Genomic DNA, 14,541 nt, shown 5'->3' with positions numbered 1-14,541 from the left:
TCAAAGTTTTAAACAAAGCAGAATTTATTTATAAGATTATCAAATCAAACACCAACAAAAGAGAACAGAATACTGAATAACATAACCTATCCAAAAGTCCAACAGATCATCCCGAATTAATGATGCTGTTCCAAATACTTGCAACAATCCCCATAAACACGCCTTGGTGCCAAAGGTAAAATAAAACACAGGGTCTTAAAGGAGAGATGTCAGAGAGGAAGGAAGATCAGCATGGACTTGCTTCATTGGGTCCAGCAGCTTTTTACAACTGCCTGACTGCTTTCAATGAATAGCAAGACCAAACCAAATCAGAGAAAAACTGAACTGGGAGAACTGGCCACTCCCCATTCATTGTACGTGTTTCCCTTAAAACTTAAAGGCCTTTTGCCTGAGGCAGGATCTGTTATCAATAATTAAACTGGCTTTAAAACCCATCCAAACCCAGACCTTTTGGAGTCTGTGTCTTTTACGATCTCTGAAAAATGCCAAGGACACCATATCTGGATTATTCCTGGTGTTACAAGCTAGTGAGGGTAGGAATAGGAGGATAGAGTAGATGAATGCGTGGCTGAGGAGCTGGTGTATGGGAGAAGGATTCACATTTTTAGATAATTGGAATCTCTTCTGGGGTAGAAGTGACCTGTACAAGAAGAATGGATTGCACCTGAATTGGAAGGGGACTAATATACTGGCGGGCAGATTTGCTAGAGCCACTCAGGAGGATTTAAACTAGTAAGGGGGGGGAGGTGCTGGGGCCTAGGGAAATAGTGAGGAAAGAGTTCAATTTGAGACTGGTACAGTTGAGAAAAGAAGCGAGTCAAGCAGTCAGGGCAGGCAGGGACAAAGCAGAGAACAAGATAGGACTGATAAATTAAACTAACAGTGAAGGCAGATGAACTCAGAGCATGGTTAGGAACATGGCACTGGGATATCATAGCAAATATAGAAACGTGTCTCAGGGATGGGCAGGACTGGCAGCTGAATGTTCCAGGATACAAATGCTACAGGAAAGATAGAAAGAAGGCCAAAAGAGGAGAGGAAGTTGCACTTTTGATAAAGAATAGCGTTACAGCTGTACTTTGGGAGGATATTCCTGGAAATACATCCAGGGAGGTTATTTGGGTGGAACTGAGAAATAAGAAAGGGATGATCACCTTATTGGGATTGTATTATAGACCCCCCCAATAGTCAGAGGGAAATTGAGAAACAAATTTGGAAGGAGATCTCAGTTATCGTGTAAGAATAATAGGGTGGTTGTGGTTGGGGATTGTAACTTTCCAAACATAGACTGGGTCTGCCATAGTGTTAAGAGTTTAGATGGAGAGGAATTTATTAAGTGTGTACAAGAAAATTTTCTGATTCAGTATGTGGATGTACCAATAGAAAAGGTGCAAAACTTGACCTACTCTTGGGAAATAAGGCAGGGCAGGTGATTGAGGTGTCAGTGTGGGGAGCACTTTTGGGCCAGTGACCATAATTCTATTAGTTTTAAAATAGTGATGGAAAATGACAGACCAGATTTAAAAGTTGAAGTCCTAAATTGGAAGAAGGCTAATTTTGATGGTATTAGGCAAGAACTCCTAAAAGCTGATTGGGGACAGATGTTCACAGGTAAAGGGATGGTTGAAAAATGGGAAACCTTCAGAAATGAGATAGCAAGAATTCAAAGAAAGTATATTCCTGTTAGGGTGAAAGGAAAGGCTGGTAGGTATAGAGAATGCTGGATGACTAAAGACATTTAGGGTTTGGTTAAGAAAAAGAAGGAAGCATATGTCAGGTACAGACAGGATAGATCGAGTGAATTCTTAGAAGAGTATAAAGAAAGTAGGAGTATACTTAAGAGGAAATCAGGAAGGCGAAAGGAGACATGAGATTGCATTTGCAAATAGAGTTAAGGAGAATCCAAAGGGTTTTTACAAATACATTAAGGACAAAAGGGTAACTAGGCAGAGAATAGGGCCCCTCAAAGATCAGCAAGGTGGCCTTTGTGTGGAGCCACAGGAGATGGGGGGAGATACTAAACGAGTATTTTGCATCAGTATTTCCTGTGGAAAAGGACATGGAAGACATAGAATGTAGGGAAATAGATGGTGATATCTTGAGAAATGTCCATATTACAGAGGAGGAAGTACTGGATGTCTTGAAACTCAAAAGTGGATAAATCCCCAGGACCTGATTAGGTGTACCCTAGAACTCTGCAGGAAGCTAAGGAAGTGATTCTGGACCCCTCACTGAGATCATCAATAGTCACAGGTGAGGTGTCAGAAGACTGGAGGTTGGCTGATGTGGTGCCACTGTTTAAGAAAGGTGGTAAGGACAAGCCAGGGAACTATAGACCAGTGAGCCTAAGGTCAGTGGTGGGCAAGTTGTTGGAGGGAATCCTGAGAGACAGGGTGTACATGTATTTGGAAAGGCAAGGACTGATTAGGGATAGTAAACATGGCTTTGTGTGTGGGAAATCATGTCTCACAAACTTGATTGAGTTTTTTGAAGCAATAACAAAGAGGATTGATAGGCAGAGCAGTGAACGTGACCTATATGGACTTCAGTAAGACATTCAACAAGATTCCCCATGTGAGACTGGTTAGCAAGGTTAGATCTCACGGAATACAGGGAGAACTAGCTATTTGGATACAGAGCTGACTCCAAGGTAGAAGACAGAGGGTGGTGGTGGGGGTTTGCTTTTCAGACTGGAGGCCTGTGACCAGTGGAGTGCCACAAGGTTCGGAGCTGGGTCCACTGCTTTTCGTCATTTATATAAATGATTTGGGTGGGAGCATAAGAGGTTTATTTAGTAAGTTTGCAGATGACACCAAAATTGGAGGTGTAGTGGACAGCGAAGAAGGCTATCTCAGAGTCCAATGGGATCTTGATCAGATGAGCCAATGGGCTGAGGAGTGACAGATGGAGTTTAATTTATATAAATGTGAGGTGTTACATTTTGGGAAAGCAAATCTTAGCAGAACTTATATACTTAATGGTAAGGTCCTTGGGAGTGTTGCTGAACAAAGACTTTGGAGTGCATGTTCATAGCTCCTTGAAAGTCGAGTCACAGGTAGATAGGATAGTGAAGAAGGTGTTTGGTATGCTTTCCTTTATTGGTCAGAGTATTGAATACAGGAGCTGGGAGGTCATGTTGCGGCTGTACAGGACATTAGTTAGGCCACTGTTGGAATATTGCGTGCAATTCTGGTCTCCTTCCTGTCAGAAGGATGTTGTGAAACCTGAAAGGGTTCAGAAAGGATTTACAAGGGAGTTACCAGAGTTGGAGGGTTTGAGCTACAGGGAGAGGCTGAACAGGCTGGGGCTGTTTTCCCTGGAGCATCTGAGACTGAGGGGGTGACCTTAAAGGTTTATAAAATCATGAGGGACATGGATAGGATAAATAGACAAAGTCTTTTCCTTGGGGTGGGGGGAGTCCAGAACTAGAGGGCATAGGTTTAGGGTGAGAAGGGAAAGATATAAAAGAGACCTAAGGGGCAATGTTTTCATGCAGAGTGGTGCATGTATGGAATGAGTTGCCAGAGGAAATGGTGGAGACTGGTACAATTACAACATTTTAAAAGGCATCTGGATGGGTATATGAATAGGAAGGGTTTGGAGGGATATGGGCTGGGTGCTGACAAGTGGGACTAGATTAGGTTGGGATATCTGGTTGACATGGACGAGTTGGACTGAAGGGTTGGTTTCCGTGCTGTATATCTCTATGGTTCTTTGACCGTAACCTTGTTAAAGGAGCAGCATCATCACAGGCCTCAGCTGGAGTATTGTGTCTAGTTGTGGGCACTATGTTATAGGAGGTATGTGAATTTACTGGAGAGAGGTCAGAAGAGATTAACAAAATGGTTCCAGGGAAGAGAAACTTCAATCATGAGGATACATTGGAGAGGTCGGGGCTGCTTTCCTTGGAGAGATGAAGGCTGAGAGGAGATCTGATGGAAGTTTTCAAAATTATGAGGCATTAGATAAAGTAGATGGAGAGAAATGTTCAGACTTGTAAAAAGATCAAGGATGTGAGTGTTTAAGGTGATTTGTGAAATAAGCAAAAGTGCTGTGGGAAAAAATGTTTTCTCAGGATTGTTACCAATCTGGAATGTAGTATCTAGAAGCGTGGTGAAGACAGGTTCAAGTGAAGCATTCAACTGAACTTTGGATAGTTGTTTAAACAGAAACAATGTGTAAGGGAATGGGGAAAAGCAGGAGAATTTTATGAAGTCAAGATGCTCATTTCAAGAGCTGTTCCAGACAAAATGGGCCAAATGGCTTTCTTTACCTTCTTGTGATTTTGTAATGAGTGAACCACATGGAATCAATGATCGTTGTCACAGTCAACATTACTGAGACTAGCTTTTTATTCCAGATTTTTTGAACAGTTTTACGTTCCCCCAGCCTCTACTGTGGGATTTGGAAGCACAGTTCCTACATTATTTCTGAGGTCAGAGTTTCTCCTCCAGCCTCATCACAATGCCATATTCTGGGTCCTGAGGAAGGGTCAGTGGACCCAAAACCTTAACTCTGATTTCTCTCCATCACTGCTGTCAGATTTACTGCGTTTTTCCAGAAATTTCTGATTTACAACATCTGCAATTCCTTCAATTGTAAATGGCATTTCTAGACCTGATTATTGTTTTATTTCTTATGTAATTACTACTTTTCTTTTTGAAATTAATAATTCAGGTTGGCTAAAGGATATCAGACTTCACCTGACCTACGTTTGACCTGGCTACAGAACATGGCTGAGAAGCACACGAAGAGGCAGTGTTACACTGAGGCTGCATTGTGTTTGGTGCATGCTGCAGCACTGGTAGCAGAGTACCTCAGCATGTTGGAAGATCACAAGTACCTTCCTGTGGGCAGTGTTAGCTTTCAGGTACGTCTGAAAGTATTCACTTAGCACCACTATTTATATACCCAAGTGCATAAGGAACTTGATTCTAACTTTTTTTTTTCTGTTGTGGTTTCCAGAATATATCACCTAATGTTCTGGAAGAATCTGCAGTATCAGATGATATCTTGTCCCCAGATGAAGACGGAATATGTAGTGGAAGATATTTCAGTGAAAATGGTCTTGTGGGTTTGCTTGAACAAGCTGCTGAGCTTTTCAGCACAGTAAGTATCCTTCATGTACTTATTTACTTCTCCTTCCTTTAGCTCCTGTTACCCACATGTCAACACGTTGCAGACTTCTATCAGAGTCCCTGTCCAGCTCACTGCGTGGAGAATTACGAGAATGACTGTGGAGGAGTGGCTTGGGCATTTTGTACTTTGTAAAGGACAGGTCAGGACCTCGCCAACGAAAAACAGAAATCATTAATAAGTTAGTGTGAGCCAGCAGTGCAACTGCTTAGAAGAGCAGAAATTTTGAATTCTATAGCTGTGGACATGAACCAGGGATATTCAGATTGTGTTTAACCCTAGCTGTCTGTCCATCAGAAACTGAGCCAGGGAGCAGTTGGAGAAACAGCACTGTTCCCAGCCCCCCTACACCCCTCCCCTCACTCTGTTCTGCCAAAAGTTCTCAAAATTCCTCCGTACCACTGATCTGAAATGAACTCAGAGTTAAAATACTTTAGGTCCTGACATTTGTCGACTGAATATCACACTCTCCTCTGCCTGAAACACAGACTGAGTTAAAATTGAATTTGCTGGCCATTGTGTTGATGTTACACACAGTTCGGGATTTTTAATCAGCAATCACTTGTTTTTTTGTTCAAATATATCCTGCCAAGGAAGTCTGCATGGAGGACAATTATAGTTGGGAAGGTATTTCTCTCAGTTGGTGGCTAGGATCGTCTTAAATGTGTCTGGAATAGACTGAGTGCCAGTGTTCCCCATTGCATGTTCTGATTGTACATGAAGTAGAAATATAGCTTCATGATGAGCTTCAAAAACCTCAGCATGTTCTTTTGAAATTGGCTGAAGACTGTTATAAGGGATTAAATCTTTCAGAGTAGTCATTAATGTGTTTGAAAAGAATTAGCATGCTCCTTTCTGTAGGATATGTAACAAAGATATTCTTGTGTTGTTTTATGTTGCCAAATACAAATGTAAGATCAGTGAACTATAATTTGTATTCACAAAGTCATAGATTCATAGAATATGCAGCATAGAAACAGACCCTTCAGTCCATTTAGTCCATGCCAACCATGTTCTTACAACTGAAGCTTACAATAAAACACACCAATTAAAATACTGGGTGAGGCCCTCAGAATTTGCAAACCCTTGTTCAAGGCATGAATGCACTTGTTCAATTGTCAAGTTAATAGCTTTGTGGAACTGGCCCATTGTCTGCTGAAGACTTCATCGCTTTGATGTCCTGTGACATTGACCTGCTCATGACTGAGGTGGAATTTTTCCATTTGTCTGCAGTTCAGAGGAGTGTGTTTTTAAGGCCTGTAATTACTCAATCTCTGCTGCAGCGCAATGTTTTCTTCATCAGCAGTACCCAGGTTACAGCATTCTGCATTGTGTTGAACAGAACTTGGAGATGCCTGCAGGGTCCAACATGGCTTCTCCACTGCTGTCCTTGAATCTTGAATCTGCCCTCTTGCTCACTCAAAGTGTGAGCCACCAGCTGAAAACAAAACATTCTCTTTTAATTGACCTAAAGGTTGAATACCTGAGCTGTCGTATTGTCTGCATGTGCCTTATGATGGTGCATCCTCAGGAGGATTGTGAGGGGAGTCAGCAACAGCCAGCTCAACCAAGGATACTGAGCCTGTCTTCATCTGGAGTCCACTGTGTCAAGTCTAATTTTCGGATCAGCAACTCCAACCCCACCAATGTGCAAGTTTGGATTATCTATGTACTTGAGTTAAGACCTTAGCTTCAGGATACTCATCAAGCCCACTACTACTGAGAGGATGGGGATTGAAATGCTAATGAAACGGCATATTTCCACCTTTTCCACGTATTAGTGATGCCCCATGCTCCACATGCAACTTCACATTAACATCCAACCCAGTGGTTCAATCCCAACTGAAATACCTTGGGGCTTGTAACACAGTCTTTTAATCTCTGGGGACTTAGTCCCACAAGTGCAAACGTTTAAATGGGTATAAACTTTGCTTATTTCCTTTTCAAATGTACTTTTGTACACAGTGTCAGTGTTTGACAATGGAGTCTTTCCCATTTCAATCAGTCAATAGCTTTGGGATATTGTCACTGGACTTGTCCTCCATAGACCCAGATGCTGAAGACCTGAAACAAAAACAGAAGTTGCTGGGGAATCTCAGCAGGTCTGGAAGCATGTGTGGAGAGAGAACAGACTTAACATTTTGACCTTCAGAACTTTTTTTTCTATTCATTCATGGGATGTCTTTCCCTCCTCAGATGCAGCAAGACATGTTGAATGTTCTGAGGGCCCTGGTTTTAATGGTGGGATTTGAATTCAATAAAAATATCAGGAATAAGATGTCTAATAACAATTATCAGTTGTCATAAGAATCCAATTCTGAGGAAGGGTCACTGGACCTGAGACATTAAGACCATGAGACATCGGAGCAGAAATTAGGCCATTCAACCTATTGAGTCTGCTCTGCCATTCAATCATGGCTGATAAGTTTCTCAACCCCATTCTCTCACTTTCTCCCCGTAACCCTTGATCCCCTTGATACTCAAGAACCTATCTATCTCAGTCTCAAATATACTCAGTGACCTGACCTCCACAGCCCTCTGTGGCAATGAATTCCATAGATTTCCCACTCTCTGGCTGAAGACGTTTCTCCTATCTCCATTGTAAATTACCCATAGTATTAGGTGCATTAGTCAGGGGTAAATACAGGAGAGGGAATTGGTCTGAGTGGGTTACTCTTTGGAGATTCGGTGTGGACTTTAGATTAGATTAGATTAGATTACTTACAGTGTGGAAACAGGCCCTTCAGCCCAACAAGTCCACACCGACCCGCTGAAGCGCAACCCACCCATACCCCTACATATACCCCTTACCTAACACTACGGGCAATTTAGCACGGCCAATTCACCTGACCTGCACATCTTTGGACTGTGGGAGGAAACCGGAGCACCCGGAGGAAACCCACGCAGACACGGGGAGAATGTGCAAACTCCACACAGTCAGTCGCTTGAGGTGGGAATTGAACCCGGGTCCCTGCCACTGTGAGACTTGTTGGGCCAAAGGACCTGTTTCCATTCAGTTGGGAATCTATTCTAATCTAATCTACTGTTGACCTCCTGCTGCTTTGGGAAAGCAGACAACATAATCAAAGACCCTCCTCCCACCCCGGTTATTCTAAAAGGTCTTCCCTTTACTCTAAGGCTGTGTCCTGGGGTCCGAGTCTCTCCTACTTATGGAAACATCTTCCCAACATCCACTCTGTCCACTTCGATTTTCCTTCACAGATGCTTTCAGACCTGCTAAGATTTTCCAGCAATTTCTGTTTTTGTTTCATAAAAACCCACCTGCTGCTGGGCTATCCTTTACAGAAAGGAAGTAGACCACCTTTACCTGATGTGGGCAATATGTGATTCCAGATCTGCAGCCTCTTAACTCACAACTGCCTTCCCGTCAACTAGGGTTGGGCAATAAATGCTGCTGGAGCCTGTGATGCCCACGACCATCAATGAATAAATACGATTTTTAAAAATGTAAAAGGCCTATCTCAGATGTGGGGATCTAGTGATAATGGCACTGGGCTAGTCATCCAGAACACCAGTTCAATGTTCTCGATGCACAGGTTTGAACCCGCTCCCCCCCTCCCTCCCCCGACAAGGCAGTTGGTGATATTTGAATTCAAATTTTAAAATCTGGAAAGAAAACTTGCCTGTGGTGAACAAGAAATTAGAGAGTTGTGAGCACAGCATAATCCATCACAAAAACCAGCCTTCTATCCATTGACTTCATCTACAATGGACGGCACGGTGGTTCAGTGGTTAGCACTGCTGCCTCACAGCACGAGGGTTTCGGGTTCAATTCCAGTCCTGGGTGACTGTCTGTGTGGAGTTTGCACATTCTCCCTGTGTCTGCATGGGTTTTCTCCAGGTGCTCCAGTTTCCTCCCACAATCCAAAGATGGGCAGGTCAATTGGCCATGCTAAATTGCCCATAGTATTAGGTGCATTAGTCAGGGGTAAATACAGGGGGGAGAATGGGTCTGAGTGGGTTACTCTTCCAAAGTTCGGTGTGGACTTGTTGGGCCGAATCAGTTGGGAATCTAGTCTAATCTAATCTATCATTGACTTCCTGCTGCCTCGGGAAAGCAGCCAACATAATCAAAGACCCCTCCCACCCCGGTTATAATCTCTTCATAATCAGTGACCCCTCCCAACCCGGTTCTAGTCTCTTCATAATCTGAGACCCCTCCCACCCCGGTTATACTGTCTTTATAATCTGAGACCCCTCCCACCCCGGTTATACTGTCTTTATAATCTGAGACCCCTCCCACCCCGGTTATACTCTCCTTCATCCTCTTCCATTAGGGAGAAGATACAGAGGTTTGAAAACATGTTCCAATAGGACTGCTGTTAAATTTTGCATTATGAACTTTTTTTATTCTGATGTAGATATGCTTATTTGATGCTCAACCAAGTTTTTGCTATTACTGATGGAATTATGGTATTCTTAGTTCGGACGATTAAAACAGATAATCTGTCAACAGTAGATATTAGTCTGATAACCTGTTTGCTTTTGAGATGCGGCAAAAATCAAAATCATGTCTTCTCTTGGGAGGTCATGTTGCAGCTGTTGAAATATTGCATGCAATTCTGATCTCCTTCCTATCGGAAAGATGTTGTAAAACTTGAAAGGGTTCAGAAAGCATTTACAAGGATGTTGCCAGGGTTAGAGGATTTGAGCTATAGGGAGAGGCTGAACAGGCTGGGGCTGTCTTCTCTGGAGTGTCAGATGCTGAAGGTTGACCTTCCAGAGATTTATAAAACCATGAGGGGCATTGATAGGATAAATAGACAAAGTCTCTTCCCTGGGTTGGGGAGTCCAGAACTAGAGGTTTAGGGTGAGAGGGGAAAGATATAAAAAAGACCTAAGGGGCAACTGTTTCATGTAGAGGGTGGTACATGTATGGAATGAGCTGACAGAGGAAGTGGTGGAGGCTGGTACAATTGCAACATTTAAAAGGCATCTGGATGGGTATATGAATAGGAAGGGTTTGGAGGGATACGGGCCGGGTGCTGGCAGGTGGAACTAGATTGGGTTGGCATGAACAAGTTGGACCGACGGGTCTGTTTCCGTGCTGTACATCTCTATGACTCTATAACAGAGTTAGGAACAGCTTCTTCCCCGCTGCTATCAGGCTTGTGAACAGACCTATCATGTATTAGAGTTGATCTTTCTCTGCACCTTCTCTGTAGCTATGACACAATATTCTGCATTCTGTTCTGTTAACCTGATGTACTTATGTAAGGTATGATTTGTTTCGTTCGCATGAAAAACAACACTTTTCACTGTATCTCAGTACATGTGAAAATTGCAAATCAAATCAAATGAAATGTATACATGATCAATTCTTATAAAAACACATCCAGTTCATTAATGTCCCTTAGGGGAGGAAACTGCGATCCTTACCCGATCTTGCCTAGCCAGGAATGCTTACATCCTATAAATGATTTTTTTTAAAAAAGATGCTCAGATTAAAAATAAATTTCTGTTCTTCTTCAAACCTCTGGCCCTGAGTAACACTGTTTCTTAATTAGACAATAAGTAATGATAGAAAATTCTGGAATTACTCAGCCAGTCTGCAGCAGGTATCGACTGCGAAACATGAGTTTTAAAGAAAAGCTTTAAATATTTAACAAAATGTTCGGATGTTCAGAGGCTGGGATGCAACCCAAACTCACTGTATCAAACCAATTTGGAGCCAGTGATGTTTATTCCTGTCAGAGCACATCAAGGAACAGTTTAATTTAACTGATTTTCCTTCATTTCAATTTAACTCAAAATACCTGCATAATTCACTTTGCTGTCTATCGATTCTGTGGGATTTATATTGGTCAGATTAGGAGACCAAACTTTAGGATAATAAAGTTATCCATTTAATTCCTCAAGACTAAAGTTAGATCATTCCTCCTATTATCCATTTAACATGGATAATAAGAGGAATGACCTATCTTTAGTCTTGAAGAATTAAATGGTTTAATGCAGTTAATTATTTTGACACTATTGATTATGTTAACACATGCTCTCCTGTCATTCCTTTAGGCCTGCATGTTTGAAAGTGTGAATGAAGTCTACAAAGTTGTCATACCAATTCAAGAAGCCCATAGAGATGTCAACAAATTGGCTTATATACATGAGAAGCTCAAAAAAGCATTTGAAAGCATAACAGCAAAGGTAATTTATTTTGTCTCAGTATGAAGCATTTTTTTTCAGGATTATTCATCATTATGGGAAAGAACCACTTTCAGCATACATGATGATTCGTACATGCATAGCTTCATAGATATCTGTGAGCAAAGAAGAGCAATTCACGCCTGACAGTTGTTCGCTATGTTGCCACTAACTGAGTCAAATTAATAAAAAAATAGCAGAGCAAGGTCTCAAAGAACCAGTCAGTTGAATGACGCCTATTGCTCCCCTCCCCCACCACCCCCCAACTGTGGGAAACAGCTGAAGAGAGGGACCAAGAAATAAACAACCAATGACTCACCTCAGCCATCCTATGGACGGGGACCATTTAACTGCCTTCGCAGTTTTTCCAGTCAAAATTAGAGCAGTGCTGGAAAAGCCTGAAGGGCTCCTGCCGAATCGTCGATTTTCCTGGTCCTTGGATGCTGCCTGACCTGCTGTGCTTTTTCAGCACCATTCTCTTGACTCTAATGTCCAGCATCTGCAGTCCTCACTTTTGCCTTCGCAGTTTTTCCCTCCATCCACAACACCAATGTTTTTGTGTGTCTTTCTGTTTATGTTTGTAAGGGGAGTTTATAATGGGATTGGAGGTTTAATTGGTAGAGTTATACACTACCAGTTCATAATTGTTTACCTGAAGGTAGAATCTATTTCTAACGAATAGTAATTCTTTTGAGTACAGATGCCTGGTCCATTCTTTCGGTAAACTTTGGTCTAAACAGAGATGCAAATTGCGGAATTCTTTTTTGCTTTGATAAAATCTTCAACTTTTGTGACAACTCGTGGAATAACCAGCCTTGATTTTGAGTGAGTTCCCTAAGTGAAGTTAAAAATCACACAACAACAGCTTATAGTCCAATAGTCCAATTTGCAATCGCAAACTTTCAAGTACTTTCAAATAAACCTGTTGGGCTATAACCTGATGCTGTGTGATTTTTAACTTTGTCCACCACGGTCCAACACCGGCTCCTCCACATCATGGCTCATGACTGAGACATGATAATTCACTGAGCTTAACCAGTCCAAAATGTCTTCCTTTTTACCATTGTAACATACAGTCATAGAGTCATACAGCATGGAAACAGACTCTTCAGTCCGACTCATCTATGCTAACCAGGTTTCTTAAACTGAAAGAGTCCTATTTGCCTGCATTTGTTCCATATCCCTCTAACCTTTCCTATTCATGTACCTGTCCAAATGTCTTTTAAATGTTGTAATTGTATGGAGTCATAGAATCGTACAGCACGGAATTGTTTTAACACTTTCTAATAGATGGTGTTTTCTTAGGATTTAGTTAATACACAAAGCAGCTTCGTGTAAAGATGTCAGTCACTCTAAATATAATTGAACAGTCAAGGATTATGCCACTAATGTTGTTCTACCAGCTGCTGCCCATCTTTCATTATCAACATTAAAGTTATGGCTTTTTTTTTCACAAGGGTTCTAAGCGGATGTTTGGCACGTATTTCCGTGTTGCATTCTATGGAGCTAAATTTGGGGATTTGGATGAACAGGAATATATCTACAAAGAACCTGCCATTACCAAGCTACCAGAAATTTCTCATCGGCTGGAGGTGAGCACAATCCATCATCAGTCTATGTAGAAGATGGTATTATTCAATCTTTAATCCCTCTTCCAGAATTGCAACATTTTCAAATATCTCCCTTTTATTTGACAACTTATTTTCATTGTGTTCCTTGCCTTCTCTCCCCAAAGATATTATTCAGGTTTTGTAGCTCCTCATTGAATATGCAATGTGCAAATCCAGCAGCGACTCAGGAAAGCAATCCGATTACATTTTGGCCTAACGTGTTGATGTTCTTCAAAAATAGAGCTTCTTCAATGACAAAAATCTGCTTAGCAACTAACCAAACTCTGCTCGTTTTGATGATAGTATTGAGTAACAGTATTTGATGAATGGTATTAAAATCATCGATCCTATGTTGTTTTTCAAATAGGCATTTTACGGACAGTGTTTTGGTGATGCTGCTGTGGAGGTTATTAAAGATTCTAGCCCTGTCGAAAAGGGCAAGTTGGATCCAAACAAGGTCAGTTGGAAATGACTTGCAATGTGCAATATGAAGCAATTCCTCCTAAAAATTCGACTTTTCCTTCACCTTCTCGCTCTTGCATTCTCTGCCTGAAGGCGGATCCAACTCCCATTGCAACATTCTCTACCACAGGTAGGGAGAAGGAGGTAGGTGCCAAAACCACATCAGCTGGAACAGGAATCAAACCTCATTGTTTTGGCATCAATTGGGTGTCCCCCAATGGACTCCAGTTACTGTAGCAGCATCCACTTTGACTTGATAAGTGTAGCCTTTAAATAATGGAGTTAGATGGGTGACGCTCCAATTTCTTTCCCTCCGAAACCTCTTCTGCTCTCTCTGCCTTCCATTGGTGTATATTAGAAGGATTTAAAGTTGATAATCAACTTGTTTGGCCATCAAATTCTGAGCTTCTAGCATGAAGGCAGAAATGACACCTCCTGCTCCAACTCCTTTCTATTGCATAATTTTCAAAATATCTTTTCAGGTCTAAGCTTTTTTCTGAATTTTTATGCTGCGTTATGGTAACAACACTTCTGCATTAAACAAACTCTGAATGGAGACAAGCCATCCTCTTACAAGGCAGAGTAGATTTGTTCCAGTTAGAGTGAAATTGCATTGGTAAATATGCAATGAGGCACTCTTAGCTATTCCCTACCCACGGTCACCGTGTGGAATATGGTGCAACTAAACGATCTGAGATGCCTTAGCCAGGTTCACTGCCACTCACCCTCCTTATTGGAATTAGTCTAAACTGCTGATACAAAACGGGGGAGGGGGTGTGATGTCCACACAAAGTGCCCTCCAGCACATGGACTGCACTAGTTCAAGGAAGTTCATTACCACCTTCTCAAGGGAAATAAATGATTGCCAGCCAGTAATTCCCACATCCCACAGGCAAATATTTAAACGTTTTAACAGTCTTCAGGAGAAGATTGTCTCAATCACGATGAACAGTGCAAGTCACTACAGTGCTTATTATCCAATTACATTACAATCTAAGATGTATCTAAGACAGATCGGATACCAGGCACAGAAGTGGTGAGCTCCAAACTGTACCTTGGTTTCTAACGTGCACAGCTTAGTTTGATAGGTGAAAGTGAGTATTTCTGATGAAGGGCTTTTGCCCGAAACGTCGATTTTCCTGCTCCTCGGATGCTGCCTGAACTGCCGTGC

At 41.9% G+C, this 14,541-nt stretch overlaps 1 protein-coding gene across 7 annotated transcripts in view; it reads left to right on the top strand.

The window, feature by feature from the left end:
* The window catches only part of dock8 (dedicator of cytokinesis 8), a 273,645-nt gene that overhangs the window by 243,249 nt on the left and 15,855 nt on the right, over positions 1-14,541 (top strand). For all 7 annotated transcript variants that reach the window (XM_060841212.1, XM_060841167.1, XM_060841183.1 and 4 more), the window contains 5 exons: positions 4,678-4,870; positions 4,966-5,109; positions 11,170-11,301; positions 12,756-12,890; positions 13,276-13,365. In XM_060841212.1, the coding sequence (XP_060697195.1) occupies positions 4,678-4,870; positions 4,966-5,109; positions 11,170-11,301; positions 12,756-12,890; positions 13,276-13,365 (694 nt within the window). The remainder of the gene's footprint in view (positions 1-4,677; positions 4,871-4,965; positions 5,110-11,169; positions 11,302-12,755; positions 12,891-13,275; positions 13,366-14,541) is intronic.

Source organism: Hemiscyllium ocellatum, chromosome 2, assembly GCF_020745735.1.
Source record: "Hemiscyllium ocellatum isolate sHemOce1 chromosome 2, sHemOce1.pat.X.cur, whole genome shotgun sequence".
NCBI lineage: Eukaryota > Metazoa > Chordata > Chondrichthyes > Orectolobiformes > Hemiscylliidae > Hemiscyllium > Hemiscyllium ocellatum.
Note: the sequence above shows the minus strand (reverse complement) of the source record. Positions and strands in the feature narration are given on the sequence as shown.